Source organism: Pelobates fuscus, chromosome 5, assembly GCF_036172605.1.
Source record: "Pelobates fuscus isolate aPelFus1 chromosome 5, aPelFus1.pri, whole genome shotgun sequence".
Taxonomy (NCBI): Eukaryota; Metazoa; Chordata; class Amphibia; order Anura; family Pelobatidae; genus Pelobates; species Pelobates fuscus.
Window position 1 is genome coordinate 44,852,554 of NC_086321.1, and position 24,060 is coordinate 44,876,613.

General features: G+C 43.1%; 1 protein-coding gene across 1 annotated transcript in view; it reads left to right on the forward strand.

Annotated features, from left to right (window-relative positions):
* LOC134610682 (von Willebrand factor A domain-containing protein 5A-like) overlaps window positions 1-23,369 on the forward strand; it is a 28,470-nt gene extending 5,101 nt beyond the window's left edge. The window contains exons 2-10 of the mRNA XM_063453790.1: window positions 5,025-5,083; window positions 7,639-7,841; window positions 7,949-8,171; window positions 14,697-14,866; window positions 15,224-15,338; window positions 16,262-16,431; window positions 22,392-22,480; window positions 22,883-23,027; window positions 23,286-23,369. Of these exons, the coding sequence (XP_063309860.1) occupies window positions 5,038-5,083; window positions 7,639-7,841; window positions 7,949-8,171; window positions 14,697-14,866; window positions 15,224-15,338; window positions 16,262-16,431; window positions 22,392-22,480; window positions 22,883-23,027; window positions 23,286-23,369 (1,245 nt within the window). The 5' untranslated portion in view covers window positions 5,025-5,037. The remainder of the gene's footprint in view (window positions 1-5,024; window positions 5,084-7,638; window positions 7,842-7,948; window positions 8,172-14,696; window positions 14,867-15,223; window positions 15,339-16,261; window positions 16,432-22,391; window positions 22,481-22,882; window positions 23,028-23,285) is intronic.
* Window positions 23,370-24,060: the final 691 nt, after the last annotated feature.

The window sequence follows — 24,060 nt, forward strand, 5'->3', positions numbered from 1 at the left end:
ATGTAAACTACCTAATCTATACTACCTAATATATACTATATATTCTCTAATTATTATGTATACTACCTAGTCTATGCTGCTACCTAATCTATACTGCTATCTATACTACCTAATCTATATTACTATCTGTGACAGAACCCCAGTTATTCCCCCTGTCTTTATTATGTGTACTAACCTGTGTATTTGTGCAAATTGCCTGCTCCCTGTTCGGGAGTGCCTCCACAAAGGGAATCCAGGGACTACCTCAATAATCCATTTAAAACGCTCATTAGAACGTTCTTACCTCGACCTGATGCCAAAACCGCAAGGGAAGCCTTGGCGTGTGTCATCCCCTGGGTGGCCGCCAGTTCGTATAGACGAACGCCATCCAGGGGGAGCATTGGTGAACTGCTTCCCACCCTGTTCGGTTCCCAAACGGAGACCTCCCCAGTACCCATTGGAATGTTTGTACCAATCAATTAGAATGTGAACAACTCGCAACATAAGTGTGAAATCACAAGGGAAGTAATTGATGAGGGGGAGCATTTGTATCCTGAAAGGAGACGCTTTCCTTGCCTGGTTTTCCACAGGGACCCAGCGAACGGACGCTGGTCGCGACAAGTACCGTTGTGTGGGCCCTGGGGTTGGTGTGGGCATCCTTTGGGGACAATGGGGGTGGGGTTGTCAGGCTTCCTGTAGCTGGGAGTCAGAGAGGCGGGAGGTTTCCCGCGCTGTGACTCCCAAGTACAGAGGAGCATAGGAAGGAGACCCTGGATGGTGGGCTATCTATGCCTGGGAGACAAATGGACAACTTGGTCTCTGTACATTTTAAGTGGTTCCTGACTGGCTGAAAGGAAGTAGCGATGGTAACTGGTCGAGTTACCTGTGGTCCGCTACACTATCTATACTACCTAATATATACTGCTATCTATACTACCTAGTTTATGCTATTATCGAATACAGAGGTCAGCAACCTATGGCACTCGAGGTGCTTTTAAACGGCACTCAGAGGCTGCCAAAGCTTAACCGGCTCTGACCCATCAAGAGTCCTTAGTGCAAACTGAGTGGTTAGGGGCAATCCTCAATTTACGCATTTCAGCACTTATAGGAAGTAACCTCAAATCACTTTATGCAAGAACTTGTGAATGGGAATCCACACTGGATTAGAGCACCCTGCAGAAGCTATTGCAGCTCCTGCCCTTGACCTGTACCTGGCCAGCCTGGTCTCCACTGGACCCCAGGGCCGGGTGCCAGCCAATCATAGCCAGTCACTCCTTTGTCTGGAAGAGCTACAGAGGGAGCTCATGGAGATGAACACTCTCAGAGTGAGATACAGAAAGACTAGAACGGCACGTCTTCCCATACAGTGGGTATATACAGGGAGTCCAGGCCGGACCCCATAATGGCCTGGGCCTCAAAAGGGCCTTGGTCGTACACCTACATATTTACCATGAATCCCTGCTGCACTCGGCTTCATTCACTCGCTGAGTGTCTATCACAGTACAGCGGTGCTCTATGTAAATAAACTACATACTGACCGTAGTTAGACCTGAAACCAGTATGTGAAATACAATTATACAGTAAATACTTTAGCAGGGAAAGGCTGTTGGATGATGTGCGTTATCTGATAACTGTAATATTTTATTACACGTCAATAGGAGTATCTGACTCATGCAGACAGGAAAACTGGTGCATTATTATTTTCCCCTCCATGCCAGCGATTCTCTTTTGTTAGATTAACAACTCTCTCTGCGCCAAATGCAAAAATAAATATAATTAATTATTCCTTTCTCTGGCACATATTTAATTATCACCTGAACTAGCCCGGCCTGGTTACCTTAAACTACTACTTTAATTACTTATAGTAGATGTGAGAGGCACACTCATTGGCTTCTGTTAAACCACTAATCACTTGACATATTCAGCCAATCATTGTCTGTCAAAAAACGTTAGCAATACAGCTCAAAAATGGTTTGACAAAGAACCAATGGGCAGCACGTGCCATCAGATATCTCTAATCCCTACTTAATCATATAGTGGTTATGATGCTAAGACTGCCACTTTAGAATTCAGTGTTTATATTACATGCAATCCATGTAAGTGCTTCACTATATGTCCTCGTCTGCTACCTTATCAATGTGCGTGATACGATAGAATTTCACGGTAAATTTATCATCGCCTATGCAATATAATGTAAGCCACAAATTGAAATATGAATAATGTCTGTGTTTGAAATTTCTGTATTCTTTGGTATTTTCCCTTATTTGCAATTCAGGTGTTAATTTATATGTTTGGTAGGCAATATTTTGTATAAATACAATTAGACCACACAATAAACACAGACAAAGTTGCTTGACTTTTCCATGGGCTTGGCTGTGCTGTTTATTCAGAGCTTAAGGGGCTTACAACCATAAGTTTAATAATGATAAACATGTAAGATAAACTTTTAACCTTTTTAAAATGTTTACATTTATTAACCACCAAATTGCCAGTCAGTCTTAGATGACCTGACCACCTTTTATTTAAATCCTTTTACCACCATATCCTTCCTCAGAACTTGACCCTGAGGATGACTTTTGCCCCAATTCTTTATAACACCACGACAATACAGTTAAAATAAAATTAAAGGGAGGGAGGGAGAGGGTCAGTCCCCACCACTCTTGCCTCCGTAACCACTGACAGGATTGCGCTTGAACTGCTGCATTTTTTTCTGTCCCAGCTTCCCATGGTTTTAATGCTCACAACCTTAACCCAATCCCAGGCAGCTCCAATCCCCAGAAACAGTAGTGTCACAACTTCGGTCCTGCTACTGTGTAACTGTCCAACTGACACAAAAATATTAAACGGATACTACAGTCACAAGAAGAACTACAGATTATTGTATTTGTTCTAGTGAGTTGAATCATTACCATCAGGCTCTGTGCAGTAAACACTGTCTTTTCAGCTTAGCGATAACTCCACTGGCCCCTCCTCAAATGGCTACTAGAGCAGCTTCCTGGGACTTCCATTCAGTGTCTCAACCTTCTGCATGGAAGAAACATAAAAATCATAAAAAATCACAGGGTGCTAACTGAGCATGGGTCAGCATAGCCAATAAGACCAAGTATAAACAAAAATAGTTAGGCACTCACTATGGAAGATTTAAGCAGGTTTATTGGACACCGCAACGTTTCAACCTGTACCCAGGTCTTTTTCAAGCTAAAAAAAATAAAAATTGACTGTCGATGCATAAATAAAGAATTGAAAAAAATAAATTTTTAAAAATTGAAAAAGACCTGGTACAGGTCGAAACGTTGTGCTGTCCAATAAACCTGCTAAAATCTACCACATTGAGTGCCCTACGATTTTTTGTTTATAACCCTCGGCTTGGAGACACACTGAACTTTCCTCATAGAGATGCAATGATTTAATGAATCTCTATGAGGAGATGCTGATTGGCCAGGGCTGTGTTTGATTTGTGCTGGCTCTGCCTCCTTGAGAAGCTCAGCCAATCCAATGCGTCCCTATGGGGAAACATTGTGATTGCTTTTTATCAAGACTTCTGATGACGTCAGCCAAGTAGGCAGATCAGGGGCAGAGCCAGCAGCAGCAGACTAAGGTAAAGGTATGATTTTACTATATTTAGGGGAGCAGGGAGGCTAGCTGGTGTTTTTAATACTACAGGGTCAGGAATAAATGTTTGTGTTCTTTAAAAAGCTTTCTTACCCCTGGATGGGGTGAAATGGCAGGACATCTGGGAGGCATGCACACAGGTATCAATGTGTGTGACTCTCCAGGAACAGTCCTACAAGACGCTTTTTCGGTGGTATACCACCCCGGCAAAGCAGTACTGTATGAAATGAGTCCCCACAGATGCCTGCTGGCGTCAGTGTGGCAACAAAGGAACCTACATCCACATGTGGTGGTCCTGTCCAGTGGCAGCGACCTTCTGGCAAGAGCTGATAGAGATGGGATCTCACATTATGCAACGAAGACTAGAACTAGATTCCTTGGTATATCTGCTCTCAAGTCTGAGTGAGGGCCTAACTAGGCATGAGCAAAAACTATTGAACATGATATATCTAGCGGCCCGAAGGGACTTGGCACAGAAATGGTCATGCTTGGAGGCCCCTACACTCACACTAGTCACTAATAAAATCTATCTCATGGACAAGTTAACCGCCCAAGTGTGGAATACTACCACAACGTTCAGCAAGGTTTGAGATCTGTGGGATCAATTTAACACTAGCTGAGACACCACCTCAGACACTACAAAAGGTAACATACCACGAGATAAGGGGGGGTGCAGGAATGGAGGGCAACATACTTTTGGTCCAGTTAATGCAGCAATTTACTTTTCTTTTGTTTATTTCACCTCCTGTACTATATAAACTTTGATGAAAGCGCACTGGGCCCCTAGTAGAGGGAGTGGCACCTCATATTATAGGGATTTACAGCCAAATCGAATGGGGGTCCTTCTGATCCGACCGCCTGAGAGCATAGGGAAGAAGACGGCACGACCCACCACCTACCGGTTATCACTTAACTTCACTTCTGTCTCTATCCCTAACACCTATTTTCCCTCCCCTATTTCCTACTGCACTGGAAATATAAAATGAGGCAGTAGCAGAGTACACCAGCGACGTTCAGCGACAGACCCTTTTTGCCTGCGTGCGATTCTCCAGACACTATTAAGTACCAAAGGTTCATATTACAGTATTCTCATGTGATGCACTGTTACACGAAACATGTTGTTCAATGTTATTGTCTTTTGACTTATGTACTCACTGAACCATCTGATATCTACCTTATCTACTTGCCTGTACTGAAAAAAAAAAAGAATATAAAAAAAAGAGAGAGAGAGCTTTCTTGCATTCCAATTCAAGACGTGGCAGACTAACTCCTTCCTTGCCGCCATACTTTTATGTCACTGTGCTTATGGCTTGTGACTTCTATTTAGTGAATTAATTCCTATGCATCTTAAAAAGTCCTACACTTTGAAATATTGCATTGATTCAAATTTATGGAGCATTGCCAATAATATGATTCTTGTGCTCTCTTCACAGGTCTTCTGCAAACATGTTTCCCTGCTGTGGTCTCATAATAGTTTGCTCAAAGAAGCCAGGTGAGAGTTTTGTCTCCATCCGTTTGTAAGATCTGCAGAGCAACGGCTAGAGTGGAAATACAGATTTACTAAGGGAAATTCTACACTAATGTTTTGCATGAATGTAGTAGTGGCTAAGCATAGCTTTAAAGTGACACTCCAAACCCCCAAACACCTCATGGTACTGACATAGTTACGGGTTAGGGTAAAAAAGCTGCAAGAATGTCCCATATTTTCTCTCTACTTATAACTCCAGTGATTTGCAAACATAACTACATCCTATCACTCAGATTTGTCACAAGAAATAGTTATGGTTCACCCTGTCTGTATAAGTGCTTGCGTGGTACCTGCTTCCTTTGTGACCATATGGCTTGTATGTCCTTCCCTTATCAAGCTGAAGTGCTCTTTGGGTTCGGAAGGGGTTACTTTAACATAGCCTGCATGTATTTGGAAATGACACTGCCCCACAATGATCTAAATACTCATTTGAGTAAGGGATAATCTCCACGTCAAGTGTCTGATATTTATAAATGCTGAAAGTTGCAAAACAAACTAGATATAGTGTAAAGAGTCACATTCACCAAGAAAAACACTGTACAACGTCACAGCATTTTTTTCAAATTTTTTAAAAACTGGTTTTGCGGTGAAGAACTAAAGGCATTTTTGAAATGTTAAAGCTATTCGATAGTCTAAATTAGAAAGAAATACCAGTCAGGTTACTTTTGAAAAGAATGCGTGGAACAATGCAGGGTGGTTCACCAAAGTTTCTTAAATAAACCTCTCTTGTAGACCAGGGTGTTAACTGAGTAATTGATTCTTGATTTTCTTTTCCCAATTGCTTACCAGCCAAAACTGAGGAAAAATTTACAATTTGTGTCTTAGTCACATTGTGCTGTGTTTGTTCTTTTGTTTTCCCCTCACATATCTAATAAATGTGCCCAATAAGTATCAGACCCCTGCTCTGCTCAGCACACACCTCATGCTCCCACGCCATGTGATTGCCGGACTGTGGAGCACCAACAAATGTACAGAATGTTCTGCCGGTAGCCAGGGGCATAAGCGCGGCATCCATTAGAGTGCTGTAGCTCGCGATCTGGCCTGGTCAATGACCTGCACGAAGTGTTACGGACTAGTCCACGTGCCGCCATGCTCCTTAGGTTAGGCTTGTCTTATAGTGGAAGTGGGTGTTACTGCCAGGGGTTGTGACAGGTATTGAAGGTGTGATGTGGGGCGGGGGATGCTCAGTAATACTGTGCTGCTTGTTCCATTATGTTGAACCCATGTTTTGCTTATAAACTTCAATATTGTCTACCTGGTATCTGACTTTTGGCCTGATCTCTGTTGATGAACTGCTGCTTGACCTGACTTTTTGCTATCTTGACTATGTCTCTGCCTCATCCATATTGGTACTTCACCTTGATTTTTTCCTCAGTCCAAGTGATCAAGCTCTCCTGCAGAGTGTATAGCTGTCTCACCCAAAGACTTAGTGAAGGGTGAATAAGAAGTGATTTTATTGAACACAACACAGGTGTATATATAGGAGTAATCGCAACAGGGGGGTCATCAAACAAAACAATACAAGTCACTACTTGGAGTCTTGGTTTCTAGGACAGAATTAGGTTAAGAGTCCATAACTGAATTACCTGACTGACACCAAGATCCATTGCACAATAGCTATTGTATAATAAAGTAACTACCTTTTATACACACAGACACGCTAACACAATTATCTCCCATTGTAGAAGAAAACTCCTAAAACACATATAATACTATACAGTAGACGAAAAGGGGTCTCTGGAATAATGGGACAATGCCCTTTGCCCTTCTTAGTCAACAACTGTTTGGATTATAGTTGATCCAGCACTCAGAATTGTATCACACCTAAAGACTAAGGATAACGTCTAACCGGACCTTAGAATGGCCGGACTTAACTTACCCGACAATAGTCAAAATACTTTCGAAGCCAGAACTCAAGGATACCAGAAATCAGGGAAGTCAAAACAAAGCCAAAGTCAAATACCAGAAGGAACACACCGTGACAACAACAAGGAATAGGGAGGGGAGGAGAATAACAAACAAACAAATAAATTACACACCCTGTACCTATAATGGGCACAGGATGACTAAAACATAGGAGTAATCTGGGGTCCTACATACAATGTCCATCTTCAGCTCCCAGTGATGGTGACTACCATCACATGTGCCCAGCTCTGTGTATCATATCTATTTTTTTCTCAGCTCTATTTGTGGTATGCTCTGTATTGTACTCGGCTCTATTAATTTTATAGATCTCTTTGTTGTGCCCAGCTTGTTTAATTGTATGGACATATCTGTATTATGCTCAGCTCTCTGTATTGTATGAGTATCTCTGTACTGTGTGTAGGGGGTAGTAAAATTCGGTGCGAGGTGTCTGGTGCCCCACCATCTTAAAACTACACCAGATGCCTCTGGTTTTCATGATGTTTCCAGAACTCTTCAATGGCATTATTTTCCCAAACCACACAAGTCACGTGTTTTATATGTGTGTAACTATGTGTGTGTCTTGGGTACTAAATTTGTTTGTTTTCAATCTCCAGTCCCTCTCAAGGGGATCTCGGTTGATGTCCAAGTGAAAGGCTTTGTGGCCGATGTTTCTGCAACTCTGAAATATAAGAACGTGGAGGAGAATGCAGTGGAAGCTCTCTTCGTGTTCCCTATGGATGATGACTCCGCTGTGTACAGTTTTGAGGCGACAGTGGAAGGAAAGAAGATTATAGCAGATATTCAGGAGAGAGAGCAGGTAACGTTGACATCAGATAGAGAGATCATGTAGGGCTATAAAATTTCTAATATTAACAAATAAAGCACAAATTGGGGATGTATTAGTTTTCTATATCTGTCTCCTAGGCTCGCAAAACCTATGATGAAGCTATTAGCAAGGGGCAACAGGGGTTCTTATTGGAGGAGGACAAGAGCTCTGGTGACATCTTCAGCTGCACTGTGGGGAATCTACTCCCTGGTCAGGAGGCCGAGGTGACACTATGCTTTGTTCGGGAGCTGCCAGTGGAGGCGGATGGAGCAGTGCGCTTTGTATTGCCAGCAGTACTCAACCCCCGATACACTCCAAAAGGTAGTAAATTGTTTCTTGGAACCTGGAGGTTCAAGGTTTATTTCCATTGGGGTTTCCTAAGTTTTAATTATTCAGGAGACTTTACAACTTGTGTTTCTCTTCCTCAATCATCTGTAACTTTTTTTATTTTTTCTGGAACAGTTCAGTTTGTTTGCTCCACAGTTATATCCATTGTTGATTATATCAGGCAGCTTTGAACCCCTGGATATTTAAGTGAATACAGATCTCCTGAATTCTTGTAAAACAGTGCCGCTACTTATACCTGTAGACACTGGGAACCGACTGGCCATTGGGCAACTGGGGAAATGCCCGGTGGGTTACTATGGCAATGGTTCATGCTGACAGGGCAGATTAGAAGATCTCCTCTACCAGCCCATGCAGAGTCGGCACTATCCAAGTGCCAGCCCTGCTGCCTGCCATGACGGGCCGGTGGCAGATCTAAGATCTCCATCTCTCACCAGCCTATAGACTCTTGAATGCAGAGAGGAAAAAGAGCAGAGAGATCTAGCCTCCAGGAGGATTTGCAGGCTAGCTTTCACTCACCACCGGACCACAAGGGTTTGCAGTGTCCCCCCTTCCTGAGAAGGTAAGAAGGAAGGGGGTTTGTACAGTTTTATTAATTTTAAAATATATATATATATATATATATATTTAATTTGCTCCCAAATACCCCCTTACACAAACACAATACCTCCCAACACATTCACTAACTGCACCTCATACACACTGTACCTCTCACACATACACACTGCACCCATGAAACACATACACTCTTCATACCTCACACCCACACTGTACCCCTTCATGCACACACTGCACCCATCATGCACACATTGAACCCCTCACACATACATTGCTCCTCTCAAACATATTGCACCCTCTCACGCACACACTGCACCCCTCTTAAACACTGCCTGTAGACAGTACATCCCTTATACACAGACTCTTCAACTTAAACGCACTACATTCCAGGCACACACACACTACAACCCTTATACACACACGTAATCCCTTACACAAACTCTTGATCCCCTACACACACACACTAGACCCTCTATATACATAAACAAAACATCCCCTTTCTGGCCCCGCCCCCTTTTCAGGGGGCTGCTGTGATTATAAAATGCCTGAGTCAGTTTGTTTCCCAATCTGGCCCTGCTGCAAAATATAACCTACGAGGAACTGTATATGTATGGAGTAAGAACATTACATATGGCTGATAGACAGTACATTGAGTCATAATAAACATATTAATTTAGAATTGCTGTAATGCAAATCATAAGTAAGGATAAGTACTCAACAGGTTACCACACAGAAAAAACAGATCATTGTGTAGAAAAATTTACAGTATTACAATAGAGAATAAAAAATAGGCGAGTACACTCACAAACGTAGAGCCAGCTGACTTGGCTCTCAGTGGTCATGCCTGCAGATGATTAAAGGCCAACCTACTGCCTATTCATACTCACAAAGGAAACCTATACTCCAGATCAGTTTGATAGAACATGAAGGGAATAGTGCATACTGTATAATATAGATGTATGTATGGAAAAATTATTCAACTCGCAGGGATCTGAGCCAAATAGAGACTCAGCCTTGGGTAACTTTGAGTTGGTAAATTCAAGGTACACCAGCAGGTAAGTGTACTTGGTAAAAAGATATTTGAAATAATACAAAGATAATAAAGCCAGAAATAGCGAAAACGCATTTCGCCTCTGTCTTTTGAGGCTTCCTCAGTTGGCAATACACATCAAATGGTAGGAAACACATATGTACATACAACTATATAACAATAACTGTCACGGGTTGTAGGGTCTCTTAGTGTCCCTGGGTTATTGCTTCTCTCATCCTCCGCTGGTCCTGGATTCAGCTACAGCATACAGTGATTCTAGCCTTCTGGAACCTTGTAAAATTCCCCAATATAGTGGACAACATCAGTCGTATTGGGTAAAAGTAGCAATCTGAACTTTATCAGGCCACACTCTGCTTCTTATGCAGTGTCCCTAGCATGGGGTTTCTAATACAAAATCACAGGGGTTTCCTTCCCACAAGCCATTGTGTTTGAGAGATAATTGAGCTCCAATTAAGCTACTTCAATTATCTCTCAAGTAGGAAGACTTAATACAATTTTTCATAGCTCAAAAATACACGACAACAGCATCGGAACCCCACAAAAATGGTATTCCTGAATAGCCCCTATCTGAGCGCACAACATATCCAAAAAGCGCTCATATCTGTTCGGTAAAACGAAAGATATGTTCGGGCATATATGAACTGGCTGCCTGGCAGAGGTGGTATTGTCAATTTCAAAAGGGGTTCATTTGATTTGTATGGGAGATCAGAGCTTACAACCTAAATTCCTCTATGAAGCTGGGACCCAAGCAGAGCTAGTCTGTAAGGTGTGAGAAGTCACACATAAGTGGCCTGGAAGTCTGGTTTCAGTATAAACTAACTCTCTCATTTGCCATATGGCTTGGTGTCTGTGACATTCGCAAAGTTGACCGGGAAGTCGAGTGTCCGATTTTAGTTATAGACACTCGATGACCAAGTCCAGCTGTCTCTTTTCGTGCGCAAGATGGCCATACAAACAGCGTCCACACAGAGAAAGCACTTAATCTGCCGTTACCTTTGTAGTTAATGAGCCGGGGGGTTCGGTGTTCGGTAGTTTTATCTACCGAACGAGAAAAATCCAAGTTAACGAACAAAACAGGGTAGTTTCTTCACATTGATCCCTCTTGACTCCATAGGTCGGCATACCCTCCTAGACCTTGCCGGGTTTGCTTGGGGATGTCCGGGTAAGTCAGTCAAGGTTCTCACTCTCTTTGCCTGGATAAACCATCCGCATTGCCGTCCTGTTTGCCTGGCCTGTACAGCATGGTGAAATTGTAGGGTTGCAGGGCCAGACTCCAGTGTAACAAACTGGGATTGTCTCCAGCAACTTTGTTTAACCAGATGAGGGGGTTATGATCTGTCATTAAAGTAAAGGGACGGCCATAGAGGTAGGGTTATAATTTCTTTAGTGCCCATACAAGAGCCAGACATTCCTTCTCCACGGTGGCATAGCTGACCTCTCTGGGTAATAGTTTCCGGCTGAGATATGCCACCGGGTATTCCATCCCTTAATTCCCCACTTGACTCAACATGGCTCCCAGTTCAAACATGGAGGCATCTGTGTGGACAAGAAACTTATTAGTATGGTTTGGGGCGGCCAACACAGGTGCCTCGCTCAGCGCCGCTTTGAGTTTCTGAAAAGCTGCCACACACTCCGGGGACCATGCTACCTGGTTAGGAAGGGACTTCTTAGTCAGGTCTGTGAGGGGTTTGGCCAGGGCGCTGTACCCGGGGACAAATTTGCGGTAAAAACCCGCAGTACCTAGAAACGCTAATACTTGAATTCTGGTCCAGGGCTGGGGCCCATTCGCTTTCGCTTCCACTTTGGCTGGTTTGGGCCGCTGTTTCCCCGACCCTACTTTATGGCCGAGGTACAGTACCTCGGCCTTAAGGTAGGGTCAGGGAAACAGCGTACATGGCACTTCTCTTGCTTCAGAGTGAGACCAGTCACCTGAATTTTCTTGAATACCATAGACAAGTGCTTCAGGTGGTCTTCCCATATGCTGCTGTACATGGCGATATCATCAAGAAGGCACATGCAAAGTCCTGTAATCCATCTAGGAGTCGGTCAGCCATCCGCTGGAACCTAGCCTGGGCATTTTTCATCACAAACGGCATAACCTGAAACTGGTATAGCCCGAAGGGATGGCTGCCTGGTCCAGAGGGATTTTCCAATACCCTTTGCACAAGTCTAGGGTAGTCAAGAAATTCCCCCCAGCCATGTGATCGAGCTGTTCGTTGATCCGAGGCATTGAGTTAGGCATCTGTGACGGTCCAGTCATTCAACTTCTGGTAGTCGATACAGAAGCGAGTTGTGCCGTCTCGCTTTGCTACCAGCACTATCGGTGAAGCCCAGGGACTCTGAGAGGGTTCAGTGACCCCTAGCTCCAGCATCTCCTGAATCTCTTTCCACATACCTGCCCTAATCGCTCCAGGAATATGATAGGGTTGTTGCTGTAGGTTTTTTTTCCCTGGGTCTCTACTTAATGGACCGCAGCGGAGGTGTACCCGGGTACCATGGAAAATAATTCCCGGTATTCCTGAAGTAGTTGGGTGGCCTCAGCTTTTTGGGTCTAGCTTCTCCCCTTGCCCGACCTGCTCTACCATACACGGGGAGGTAGCGAGCAGGTCAGGCTGGGGAAGTCCCTCACTATCCTCTGTAGACGGGGCACATATAGCTGCCACGTCCTCAATTCGCTCAAAGTAGGGTTTGAGCATGTTCACGTGAAAGGCTCTCCTGATCCTTTCATCTGAACATTTCCCTACGATGTAGGTGGTGTCGCTTATCCGCTCCACCACCTTAAACGGTCCCCGCCAGGCATCCTGCAGGTCCTTTGTGACCCCCGGCCAAAAGTAGGTCTGGGTGAGCCGGTCATTGGTCTTCCAGACACCCAGATGTCCTGCTAAGGGTATATCATGGCTGAGCTTAAGTAGCTCTGCCCTATATTTACGAGGTACTACTAATTGTTTTTTAGGGATCTGCACAGCCCCACTCCCAACTCCCCCGGTCACCCTGTGTAGCAGACCCTTCTCCCACTTAAACCTCTCCTGGGAAATATCTCCTTGGGGGGACACTGCCTCCTTTCTGTACCACTCTAGTGTGGGGTCTACCTTCTGCTCCTTCTCAAATCCCTGGGGAGTACCCCAGAATGGGGTAGGGCGTCAGGTAAGGAAGCGATGGGGGTCCTACCTGAGGTGCCTCGGAGTGCGCTGGCTCCCCCTGGAGGGCTTGAGACAGTCATCACGGGACACGTCTCCTCTGGTTCAGGCTGGGCAAGCTGGGAGGTCAGGCAACCAAGGTCATTCCCCAAAAGCACCTTGGCTGGTAACTCCTGCATGATGCCCACTTCCAAGTGTTTAGCTCCTGTACCCCAGTTGAGGTGTACCCGAGCAGTGGGTAATTTGTGAATGGCACCTCCTGCTACTCGCCGACTGACCCCGAGCTTCCAGCAAATCTTTCAGTGAAGTTCTCATTAACTTCTCGTACTGCTGGGCCATTCACCAGTTCTCCTTGATTGGGAATTCCATTTGATCCTGTCGCTTCCCACCAGTTGTTAAGAACACTGGTATGTCAGATACCTGTTCGCTTCCGGTTCCTCACAAACTGCTAAAAGCTGAGTGATTATAGCTCGCAGTTCGGGTGTTGATTCAAACGTTCTCCAGAAGAAAATGCAGTATCGAAGTAAATTCTCCCAGCAATCAAACGCATATCAAACGCATACCAAACATAGTCTAAACTAGATGAAGGGTTCAACAGGAATGAATTTATTCAGGCCAACTGGCCGGTTTATATGCAAGTCCCCATGCAATGGAGTTATACATGGTGGTGGTGTGCCGAAACCGACGTTCGTGTAGGCCTGTAAAATGATGGCCCACCAAGTAAATGGTTTGATATTATTATTAAATATGGACAAAGGGACTAGGAAATTAAATATAAAGTGTATGTTTAGGTGATAGAGATAGGGAAAGTAAGTGTTATCTAATTAGAACCCCTTCTTAGAGAAACAATATATTAAGCTAGCTCTCTAAACCCCACGGGAAAAAAACAATCTGATAATTAAGTTAAAAATATGAAAAATTATAAACATTGACATTATTCAAAATCCTGACTCAGCCCTTTTGGAATCAAAGTATCGATCTCATATATCCATCTAGTTTCTTCCTTATTTATTGTGTTAGTAAAGTCTTCACCTCTCCAGTTTTTATGAAGTTGTTTAAATGCTGTGAATGAACTTCCTACACTGGAACTATTAAGTATCTGTTTATAATGTGTGAGGACAGAATGGTTCTCAACATCTTTTTTGATATTGTGCAAGTGTTCTTGAATCGTTACATTGACCTTCCTAATTGTACATCCCATATCATTTTGTAATTATGTAGTCCTACCCTTCATACCATCAGTTGGAGCTCTGATAGGCTAAAGGCAGTCAGCTGACAATCGCAGCCAATTACAGCTGCCCATTTCTGCTCAGTCAAATACTTCCTAGCCAAAGCAGCACAGAGAGGTGGTGATACTGGGGATTCTCGTTCAGCATAAAAACATTAAAAACGGTTTAATGCTGAATGAAAAGATTGCATTAGGGGACTCGTGACACTATAACCAGTTTAATGAGATGAAGGACATACAGCGCCCATTAAAATCGATTTAAGTGAATAAGTTATATGGCAAATAAATAATGGTTAATCCTTCTCATGTGAGGGACAAAACTGCTTACAAAGAGAAGTCATATAATTTTATTATACAATCATAAAAACAAGAACAGCCAAATGTCCTTTCCCATGACTGCAATATCACCCTTGTCGCCAGTCCTGAATATTACCATAAATTTGAATACAGTAATCACTACAAGTTTTCTGCCAAGATCTGATATAATTTCTAATCATTTTTTTATTTTATTCTATTTTTTTATGTAGATGAAGAGCCGAGTATTACCGCCACACGCCCCCAGGTTCCCATTGGTCAGATTCCGTACACTCTGTCATTGAATGCTCACTTCCAATCTGCGTACGGCATTTCCAAAATCGAGTCTAACTGCAACATCACCCCTTTGGAGTACACGGATACTGACAAGACAGCAGCCAAAGTGAGCAAACCATACAATAACACTGACGTGTAAACCTTAGACATTTTAACCAACTTTAAGATGTACAAAGAGAGTTCATTTCCTTTTCTGCTATTTTCAATTGGTCATCTAAATAGCTTGCTTTACCATTGTTCTGAGGTTAAATACTTTGGATACATCCACTCCTTGGCTCAGGCTGGCATGGGTCTTGATATAGTACTTTAATGATATTGATAAAGTACATGCTGTGTTTTTAAGGGTTTAACATGTAGGGCTGTGATTAATTCACAGTTAAAGCATTTTGACCAAAACACAAGTCCTTCTTTTCACCTCCTCATGATCCCCTTTGTCACGTTGCTTTCTTACCCATTTCTCCAGGTGTCTCTGGCTCAGGGGCATAAGTTTGAACGAGATGTTGAGCTTCTTGTTTATTATAATGAGGTGAACAAGCCTAGTGCTACTGTGGAATCAGCGCTTCCAGACGCCAAAGCAGGTAAGCCAATCAGAAGCCAATATATTCAGCGTTCTATTTCTTATGTAACATGGTTTCGGTCGGTCCTCTCCTTACCCAGTGATAGATTGCCTTCTCATACATAATGACTTGAGGATGCTGGGATCTGTGCTGTAGCCAATCTATAACTTGCAGATTAGGGGTTTGTCAATAAACTTAGCTGATAAATGAGGAGTGGATAACCAAAGGAGGTCATTATAATGCAGGTTTTATTCTACAAACATTCATATTTTACGTTGCCTTTTTGGAAGTACCTGGGAGCTGAATTTAACAGATTTGCCAGTTTAACAAAACTTGCCAGTCACAAAATCTCAAGTGCCGTACAGCACAACATATTGCTCCTCAGCTACAGAGAACAGGAATGGGTCCTCTCCCAACATCTTCATTATTGTCAGAGTGATTAGGGATGAAAAACAAAATCCCTTAAACTTAACAGTTTATCTGAGCTTCTCCTGCAGGGATATCTTTACTACAACAGCATCCGCTAGACTAGAGTCTGGTACAAAACAGCTCAGTTCAAACAAGCTCCAGCTTTATCATATACATTTCCTTTATACATCACATTATTATGTAAATAGTTTGGAGGAATATGTAATGCATATATTTGTAACCTGCAAACTATGTTTCTTAAAGCAGAACTGTCCCCCCCCCCCCCCTTCTGAAAAATGAGTATTTCTTTTAGATTGAAACTTTATGAAATAGCCATTCAATGTAAACATTACCGTTTCTTCTAAATGGCAATGCTTTACGTCACAGTTTTAGAACTAAAGGACCACTGCACCCAGACCACTTCATTGATATGAAAAGGTCTGAGTGCCTGTAGTGGGGCTTTATGAGATTACATTTTAGTTTATAGTTTTCACTTACTCTTTACCGTATTTATTTTTCTCTTTTTACATTTAAAGGGTCTGTGATGGCAGAGCAAGTGGTGATGTTGAATTTCTACCCTAGCTTCCCAGCAATGCAAGAGCAGTCTAATTGTGGGGAGTTCATCTTTCTCATGGATCGCTCTGGAAGCATGGAATGTGCAATGAATTCAAAACCAAATTCGCCTCAACGCATTCAGAGCGCAAAGGTTTGCAAATGGCATAGCGCACTATGTGAACTTTGTTTCATCCATGCATATTAAATGAACACTCCAAACGCCATAACCAGTTAAGTTTGTTGTAGTGGTTATGGTGCTAGGAGTGCCCTGGCACCATCTCATGATAAGTCATCAAACCGTTTCAGTATGATAACACAACTTGCAAAGTGTCCACAGCCACTGCGCCTCCTTCTAGTCCTCTTCACCAGGAGAATCAAGTAAGTTCACTAAGTGAATATGCCGTTCACGTTGGGCACCTGTTTTAAATTAGGATTTTGCAGAACTAAAAAGATGCAGATGCAAGCTATAAAATGATTAAGGGGAATGGTAGACAGTTATGTAGAAAGGCTAGAAAAGAAACGTTATTTGCTTCCTTAGAAAAAAGCCTTGGGTGTTCAAGGATATATATTCATATGCAAGAGATCAGGTTGTTGGTCAAAGGAGAAATCTGGTTGCCATTACATAGTCAAGATCAATGTTTTTTTAAAAAAAAATTTGTTGCACAATTGCCCATTGCTTCAAAAATGTTTTACCTTTTTTTGGAAAAAAAATAAAAATGTGTGTTTAAACATTGAACTTCATGGGCTTTCTTTTTTTGACCTTATTACTATGAAAATATGTAAAAAGCTTCGCCCTTGCGTGCATACGATTTCTCCTTGAATTAAGAAGTTGTCAATACAACATTCATCACTATACATTCTGCTTTGCTAAATACAATGAGCAACTTATTTGTAAAGCTTTTAATTCCTATTTATATTTTTCTAATTGTAACTAATATTTTCCTGATATTAAATCTCATTGAAGTCTCAATTGCTGGTCTCTTGAGATTTGTACAGTCCTGTTTATGACCTGGTCATCCGTATGCTGTGTGTACTCTCCCTGATATGTTTTAACTAACTGGATTTTCCTTTTGAAGATGGCTAGAAGGAGGGATTATAGCTGTGGACACTTTGCAAGTTGTATTATGATACTGAAACTGTTTGACTACTTATCATGAGATGGTGCCAGGGCATAAAATATTTATAATATACATGTTATACAGAAACTTTTGTTCATGAGGACACATGATACATACATTTAAAATGATAAAGTTAAAAGTTTCTAACTCCTCATAAATATTCAACGAGATTTTGTCCGTTTATTTCTGAAATTCCAAGTAATGATTTTTATCAAATAGACGTCATCACACCTATCACCCTTAAAGGGACTCTATAGTCAACATATAAAAGCAAGAAAGACAGGTCCCCCAGCCTTCCTTCTTGCTTTTATATGAACTTTCATTTATTAAAAATAATTTTCGGAGCGTTTTTATATTAAAAACTTACCTCCGTTCCAGCGCCGAGCTCCCAGCCATGCCGCGCCCCCTTTTTCGTCAAAATGATGAAATCGCGGGGCCCAATAGGACGCTTCTCACAGAGAAGCGTCATCGCGATGTGGTGCGCATGCGCGGCTTCGCGCTGCACCAATCGCGTTCTTCATAGAGCGGCATTGACAGCCGCCCTATGAAGAAACTCAGCGCTTTACCGCGCATGTGCGCGGAATGCACGTTCGCGAGCTGAGCTCTCTGACTGACAGCTCAGCTCGCTTTCTAAAACTAACAATAAGGTGGGCGGTGGGTGGGTGGGGGCCCTAAAACTAAAAATAAGGGGGGACCTACTGTCCCCCCCGGCCCCCACCCCTGAGCGGTGGGTGGGGGCCCTAAAATTAACAATAAGGGGGGGGACCTACTGTCCCCCCCCGGCCCCCACCCCTGAGCCGGTGGGTGGGTGGGGGCCCTAAAACTAACAATAAGGGGGGGACCTACTGTCCCCCCCGGCCCCCACCCCTGAGCGGTGGGTGGCATTTTTTGGGGCTGAAGAAAGAAGATTTTAGAAGAAAGAAAACATCGAATGGTAAGTTGTTTTTATCTCTTTTTTTTTTTTACAGGTTTTTAGTTAAAGGTCCCCACCTCATTATTTTTAGAGTGAGGGGGGTAGGTAGGGAGATATTTTTTTTATTTGGCGGGGGGGGGGTTAACTAGGGCCCCTCCCCCCTTTGTATTTAGGGCCCCCACCCATCGCTCAGGGGTGGGGGCCGGGGGGGACAATAGGTCCCCCCCTTATTGTTAGTTTTAGGGCCCCCACCCACCGCTCAGGGGTGGGGGCCGGGGGGGACAGTAGGTCCCCCCCCCCTTATTTTTAATTTTAGGGCCCCCACCTGCCGCACAGGGGTGGGGGCCGGGGGGGACAGTAGGTCCCCCCCTTATTTTTAATTTTAGGGCCCCCACCCGCCGCACAGGGGTGGGGGCCAGAGAGGGGGAGGACAGTAGGTCCCCCCTCATTATCTTCATGGCCCCCACCCACCGCCCAGGGGTGGGAGCCGGGGGGGAAGGAGAGTAGGTCCCCCCCCCCTTCAACCACTATTGTGGCCAGAAAGAGTCCCTGTGGGTTCGGTCTTCAGCTGTCAGCTGAAGCCACTCCCACAGCAGTGCTGACAGCCTCAGCACACAAAGCGCGTTCACAGTGCTTTGTGTGCTGATAGCCCGTCTGAAGTATTCACCCATGCGTGAATACGTCAGATGTGAATGAGGCCTTTTTAGGGCCTCTGAACTCGGAAGTCCCTCTGGTGGCCGTCTGATTGGCTGCTACAAGAGGTGTTCCAAGCTTCCAATGTAAACACTGCATTTTCTCAGAAAATACAGTGCTTACAAGAAAAAGGCTGCAGGGAGCTGTAGCACTCACCTGAACAACCTCATTAAACTGAAGTTGTTCAGGTGACTATAGTGTCCCTTTGAACATTCTTCAGTTATTGCAGCTCTTCCAAGTTGACTAACTCTGTTCATTGTCATGTAAAAATTTGATCTGATATAGTTTCTATGAAAGTATTACACTCATGATGCCCTGGTAAATTTGAGCATAGTGTTTGAGTGCACATTCATTCTCTGTATTTCAAGATATAAGTAAGGCACTTGTTCATGCACTCATCATTTCCCGACTTGACTATTGCAACTCATTACCCATCGGCCATCCAAATATCCGCATTGACTCACTGTAGTCTGTAATGAATGCTGCCGCCAGGCTCAATTTCCTGATAGACTACTACTCCCACACATCACCCCTTTGCCTATCTATACGTTGACATCCTGTATCCTTCAGGATCCAATTCGATCTGCTAGCACTAACCTACAAATCCCTCCATAACGCCACTCCTTAATACATTTCCTTCTCGTTCCCTTTACTCTGCACCACATTCTCCTGACATCTGTCTGTTCCCGCACTCCTATCTCTTACCTGCAAGATTTTTCAAGGGTTGCTCTGTTGCTTTAACATTCCCTACCCTGTGCCATCAGACTGTCCCCTAACCTCCAGTCCTTTAAGAAGTCACTGAAAACACACCTCTTTAGGAAATCCTACCATATTCCTGGGTGACACTTCTCTCATTAAAGTTGCCTTAATCCGTTTCCAGTTTCCTTGCCTCCATATGCCAGCTCCTTCTGTTCGCTTGTTACATAAACAACTTTTGAAACTAATCTTTTATTGTTTTCTTAATCAAGGGTGAGGGATACAGAAAGAAGAGAGGGGGTAGGGGGTAGGAGGGGGAATTCGTAGCATATTTTATACATCATACAATGCAGGTATCCTTGTTTATTGTACAGCAAGTCTTAAGTTTTGGCATCAGTTGAGTGATACAGTATAACTACATAACATTTGTAACGCTGGTTCTGTCCACCTGAAACCTTTGCGGGCACAGAACCGAGTGATTTGACTAACCGCATAGTATTATTATCATTGGTTTTGAATGTCATATAGAAGAACACCTACTACTGACTCGGTACAAGAACCAGGTATAGTACTGGTGCTGTTGGTAGCAGATAGCATTGTCTTAATAAGCACCTCAGGTTTGTCATTTCTAGGTTGGTTCGTAGATTCACAGTCACACTCATTGCATCCTGGGTTGTGTCCATGCCCTATTGCTTGTTAAACCTGTGGGTGCAGGATATCTAGGAAAGAAGAGGGGGGGTCCCATTGTTGTATGGAAAGATTTGTGGTAGGAAACAGTGACACCGATTTTCATCTAAGGTGTTTAGGTGTCCACAAGATGTCGGTCAGCGATGTCGGTCAGCTGAAGCCTGGGCGTTTTCCATATCAACCCACTGCCACTCACTCTTCAGGGGTGTGCATCCTAATTGCGGATTCTAGGAGGGAAGCTTCGTGGTATATTATGTCAGGAAGACATTGGATTCATGGTTCTGCAGGAGGGCTAGTGACACTTGGGGTTTGTGGGTGTCCCAAATGAACCGTTTGATAAACGATTGAATATCTGTTTGCTGACAGGGGGGGGGGGGGACCGCAGGGGCTACATCCTAAATGTGTATAGTAGTTTTTGCAGTAGTTCCATTTTGGTCGTGTTGACCCTACCAACCCAGGAGAGCTTAAACCTTTTCCATTTTGAAATTATGGTAGAGCACATGTGTGGTAATTTTTTGTAATTCAAGTTAAAGATTCCTCTTAGTGAGGGAGCTAATTTGACCCCTAGGTAAGGTGTGTATAATTGCACAAGTTGCTGCACAACTTGTGTCGGTAGGCCGATTGGTAGGGCTTGTGTTTTTGACTGGTTAAGTTTGTAGTCGGAAACTATTCCATATTCTTCCAGCAACTGAAGAAGAGGCCGGTATGGAGGCAACTGGATTACTTATAGTCAGCAGTATGTCATCTGCGAACATTGACAGATTGAAGACTTCCTTTCCCAATTGTACCCCTTGTATGTCGGGATGGTGTCTAATTTTGTGTGCAAGTAATATCTGTCCGGGACAGGAGCTTTATGAGCTGGGAGGTTGTTTATAGCCGCTTGTATTTCTGTGGGGGTGAAGGGTGCGGAAATGCAGCACATTTCTTCTTGTTGCAATTGTGGGAAATCTACGGAGTACGAAAATTCCTGTATGGACTCTGTGCTCGGGTGCAGAGTGAGTGGGCCGTCTTTTAAATTGTATAGGTTGCTATAGTATGTGGCAAATTCATTGACAGTATCCTGTTGGTTGAGGAGTTTGCCCTTAGTGGGGTAGTCAACATGTGCTATTTTGGACTGGGTCATGTGTGCTTTTAGTTGAGAAGCTAAATGTTAGACATGTGCATTCGTTTTCGTACCAATACGATTTTGTCAGAAAATTCAATTTTTTTTCATGTTCGTATCGTACAACACGAAAGCCCTACATACGAAATATAAACAAAACGAAAGGGCAAATGCTGAATGCATTTCCTTTTCGTTTCTTTCATTTAATAGACTCTGTGCTGCAGGGGAATTAGCCCCCACAGCACGGAGAAATAACAGTGCGCAAGTGTGAAAACCCCCCAAAAAACAAGGAGGGAGCCGTTAGCGCTACCAGCTCCCTCCATGTAAAATTAATTCATACCCCCCCCCCATAAAACCAATGGAGGGCACTATGACACCCATATTAATAAAAGGGAGGATTAATCCTCCCGCATGCCTCCTAAACAGCGCTGCTCGCTGTCATTGCAAACTAAATATAAATCAGTATGAGGGTCACTATGACCACCATATTGATAAAACGGAGGTTAAATCCTCCCGCACGCCCCTACTCGCAGCATGCCGCGAGAAGGGGCATGTCACCTAAACAAATTTAAAACTACTAGTAAGCTGCCCAGTCACTAGTGCAATAAGGGGGGACCTGGCATGGCGACATTCCCCTACTACACAGGGGACCTGGCACAGGTAGGGGCATGCGGCAGGATTTAACCTGTACCAGGTCCCCCCTTATTGCACTAGTGACTGGTCAGCAATAGCTCTCTCGATTATAAGCTCTCTTGAGCACCTTTTTCAACTCTTGTTGTCAAACATTCCCATTCTATTATAGTAAAGTGCTGCAGACTATGTTGGCGCTATATAAATTAATGATATTTTTCCTGAGATAAATGTACATTGAATGAAGTATCCGATTCTCTCTTTTCTTTCAGGAGACACTGGTCCTTCTATTAAAGAGTTTACCACTTGGTTGTTACTTCAATATATATGGTTTTGGGTCCCATTTCGAGTCCTTTTTTCCGTAAGTATGTATATATTGTGAATGCAACTCGGTTAATTTTTGAAAGTTGTCTGTGGTTTAAAGATTTAGTAATTGGCTCAGCTGAGTGAAAAACAGCGGCAGCATGAGCAAATAAATAATTACATTAATGGAGTCAATATTTCTTCTAGAGCTGTTCATATTTCATATATGGACTGCTACAAAGAATTTGGGATCATTCTTTAGCTTGTGGTTGTCGTGATTACGCAAAGTAAAACTTGGTCAGTTTTCGTCTTTTGAGAAAAGCTGTGTAAGATTCCTGGCAATGTATTGATAATGGACCCATTGGAAATGTAATCACTGAAATGTATAAACTGAGATACAAGTTCATTGCTTTAAGTGCACGTATAGCAAGGAGTCTCTGATTGTCACCTAACCCCTCAGGGAAACCATGGAGTACACACAGAAGTCAATGGAGGAGGCGGTGAAGAAAGTTACAGAGATGGAAGCAGACTTTGGAGGAACAGAAATCTTGCAACCCTTAAAAAAAATCTATAAAACTGGTGTCAGGTCAGAGCACCCAAGACAGGTAAGAGACTCACAAGACATAAAGTAATGGGGCCTGTAATGTAGATTTATTGTTATAGCTCTGTTTATAAATTACTGTGGGCTCTCCTTTTTATACCATGGAGTGAATAAGAAAGGCACATGGTAACAACCTCCTCTCTCTCTCACATGATTATTATTATTTTATTATTTATATAGTGCCATCAGATTCCGTAGCACTGTACAATGGTACAATGATGTATCCATGTTCCATGCTTAATTGCTGTTTTTTTCTCCTCAGCTCTTTGTTTTCACAGATGGAGAAGTTGGGAATACCAAGCAAGTGATAGCAGAAGTTCAAAAGAACTCCCAACATCACCGGTGATTATTACATTTATTCTCATTAGGGAGGACATATTTAATCTATTTCTACGTGAGCAACTACAGCGTACTACATTAATGCAATTTTTATTGCGTTTCTAGATGGGTTGTACCTTTGTGGTTACAAGTGTATAGAAATCAAAATAAAAGGAGGAGATCACTGTAGGTTAATGTAGCGCTGGAATGAAGAGTTTGCAAACATGCCTAATGCAATGGATCAGTCGTTAGATCACATAAACTATTTTACAGAGTGAATTGAGAAATCATTTGAAATGGAATAGCCCATGGACTTTCTAAATGCGTTGTCTCTCCTTCATACGCTCACAATCCTGTAGAGAATCATTAGCAAATGGTGCTGACTAAGATGGACCAGAGAGAGAGATCCCATTATTCTATTGAAAAATGCATGCCATGGGTCTTATCAGATAGAGAGGTAGAAGTATCTGCGAGAAGTTAATGCCTGTGATTGTGTGCAGATGTTAGCTACTAGGCTACAACCTACGTTTTTCAGGTTTCATGACTTCTTTATCTAGGTTGAGGTTGTATTATTCCTATAGGATCTAGATCTAGCTACATTTCAAGCGGAAGCCTAGTAGTTCTTATGTCGTTTGCTGTAGAGTTTGACTTCCTAGCCATAATGTAGCTCTCATTAATTCTCCATGCAGGTGTTTTACTTTTGGAATTGGTGAAGGAGC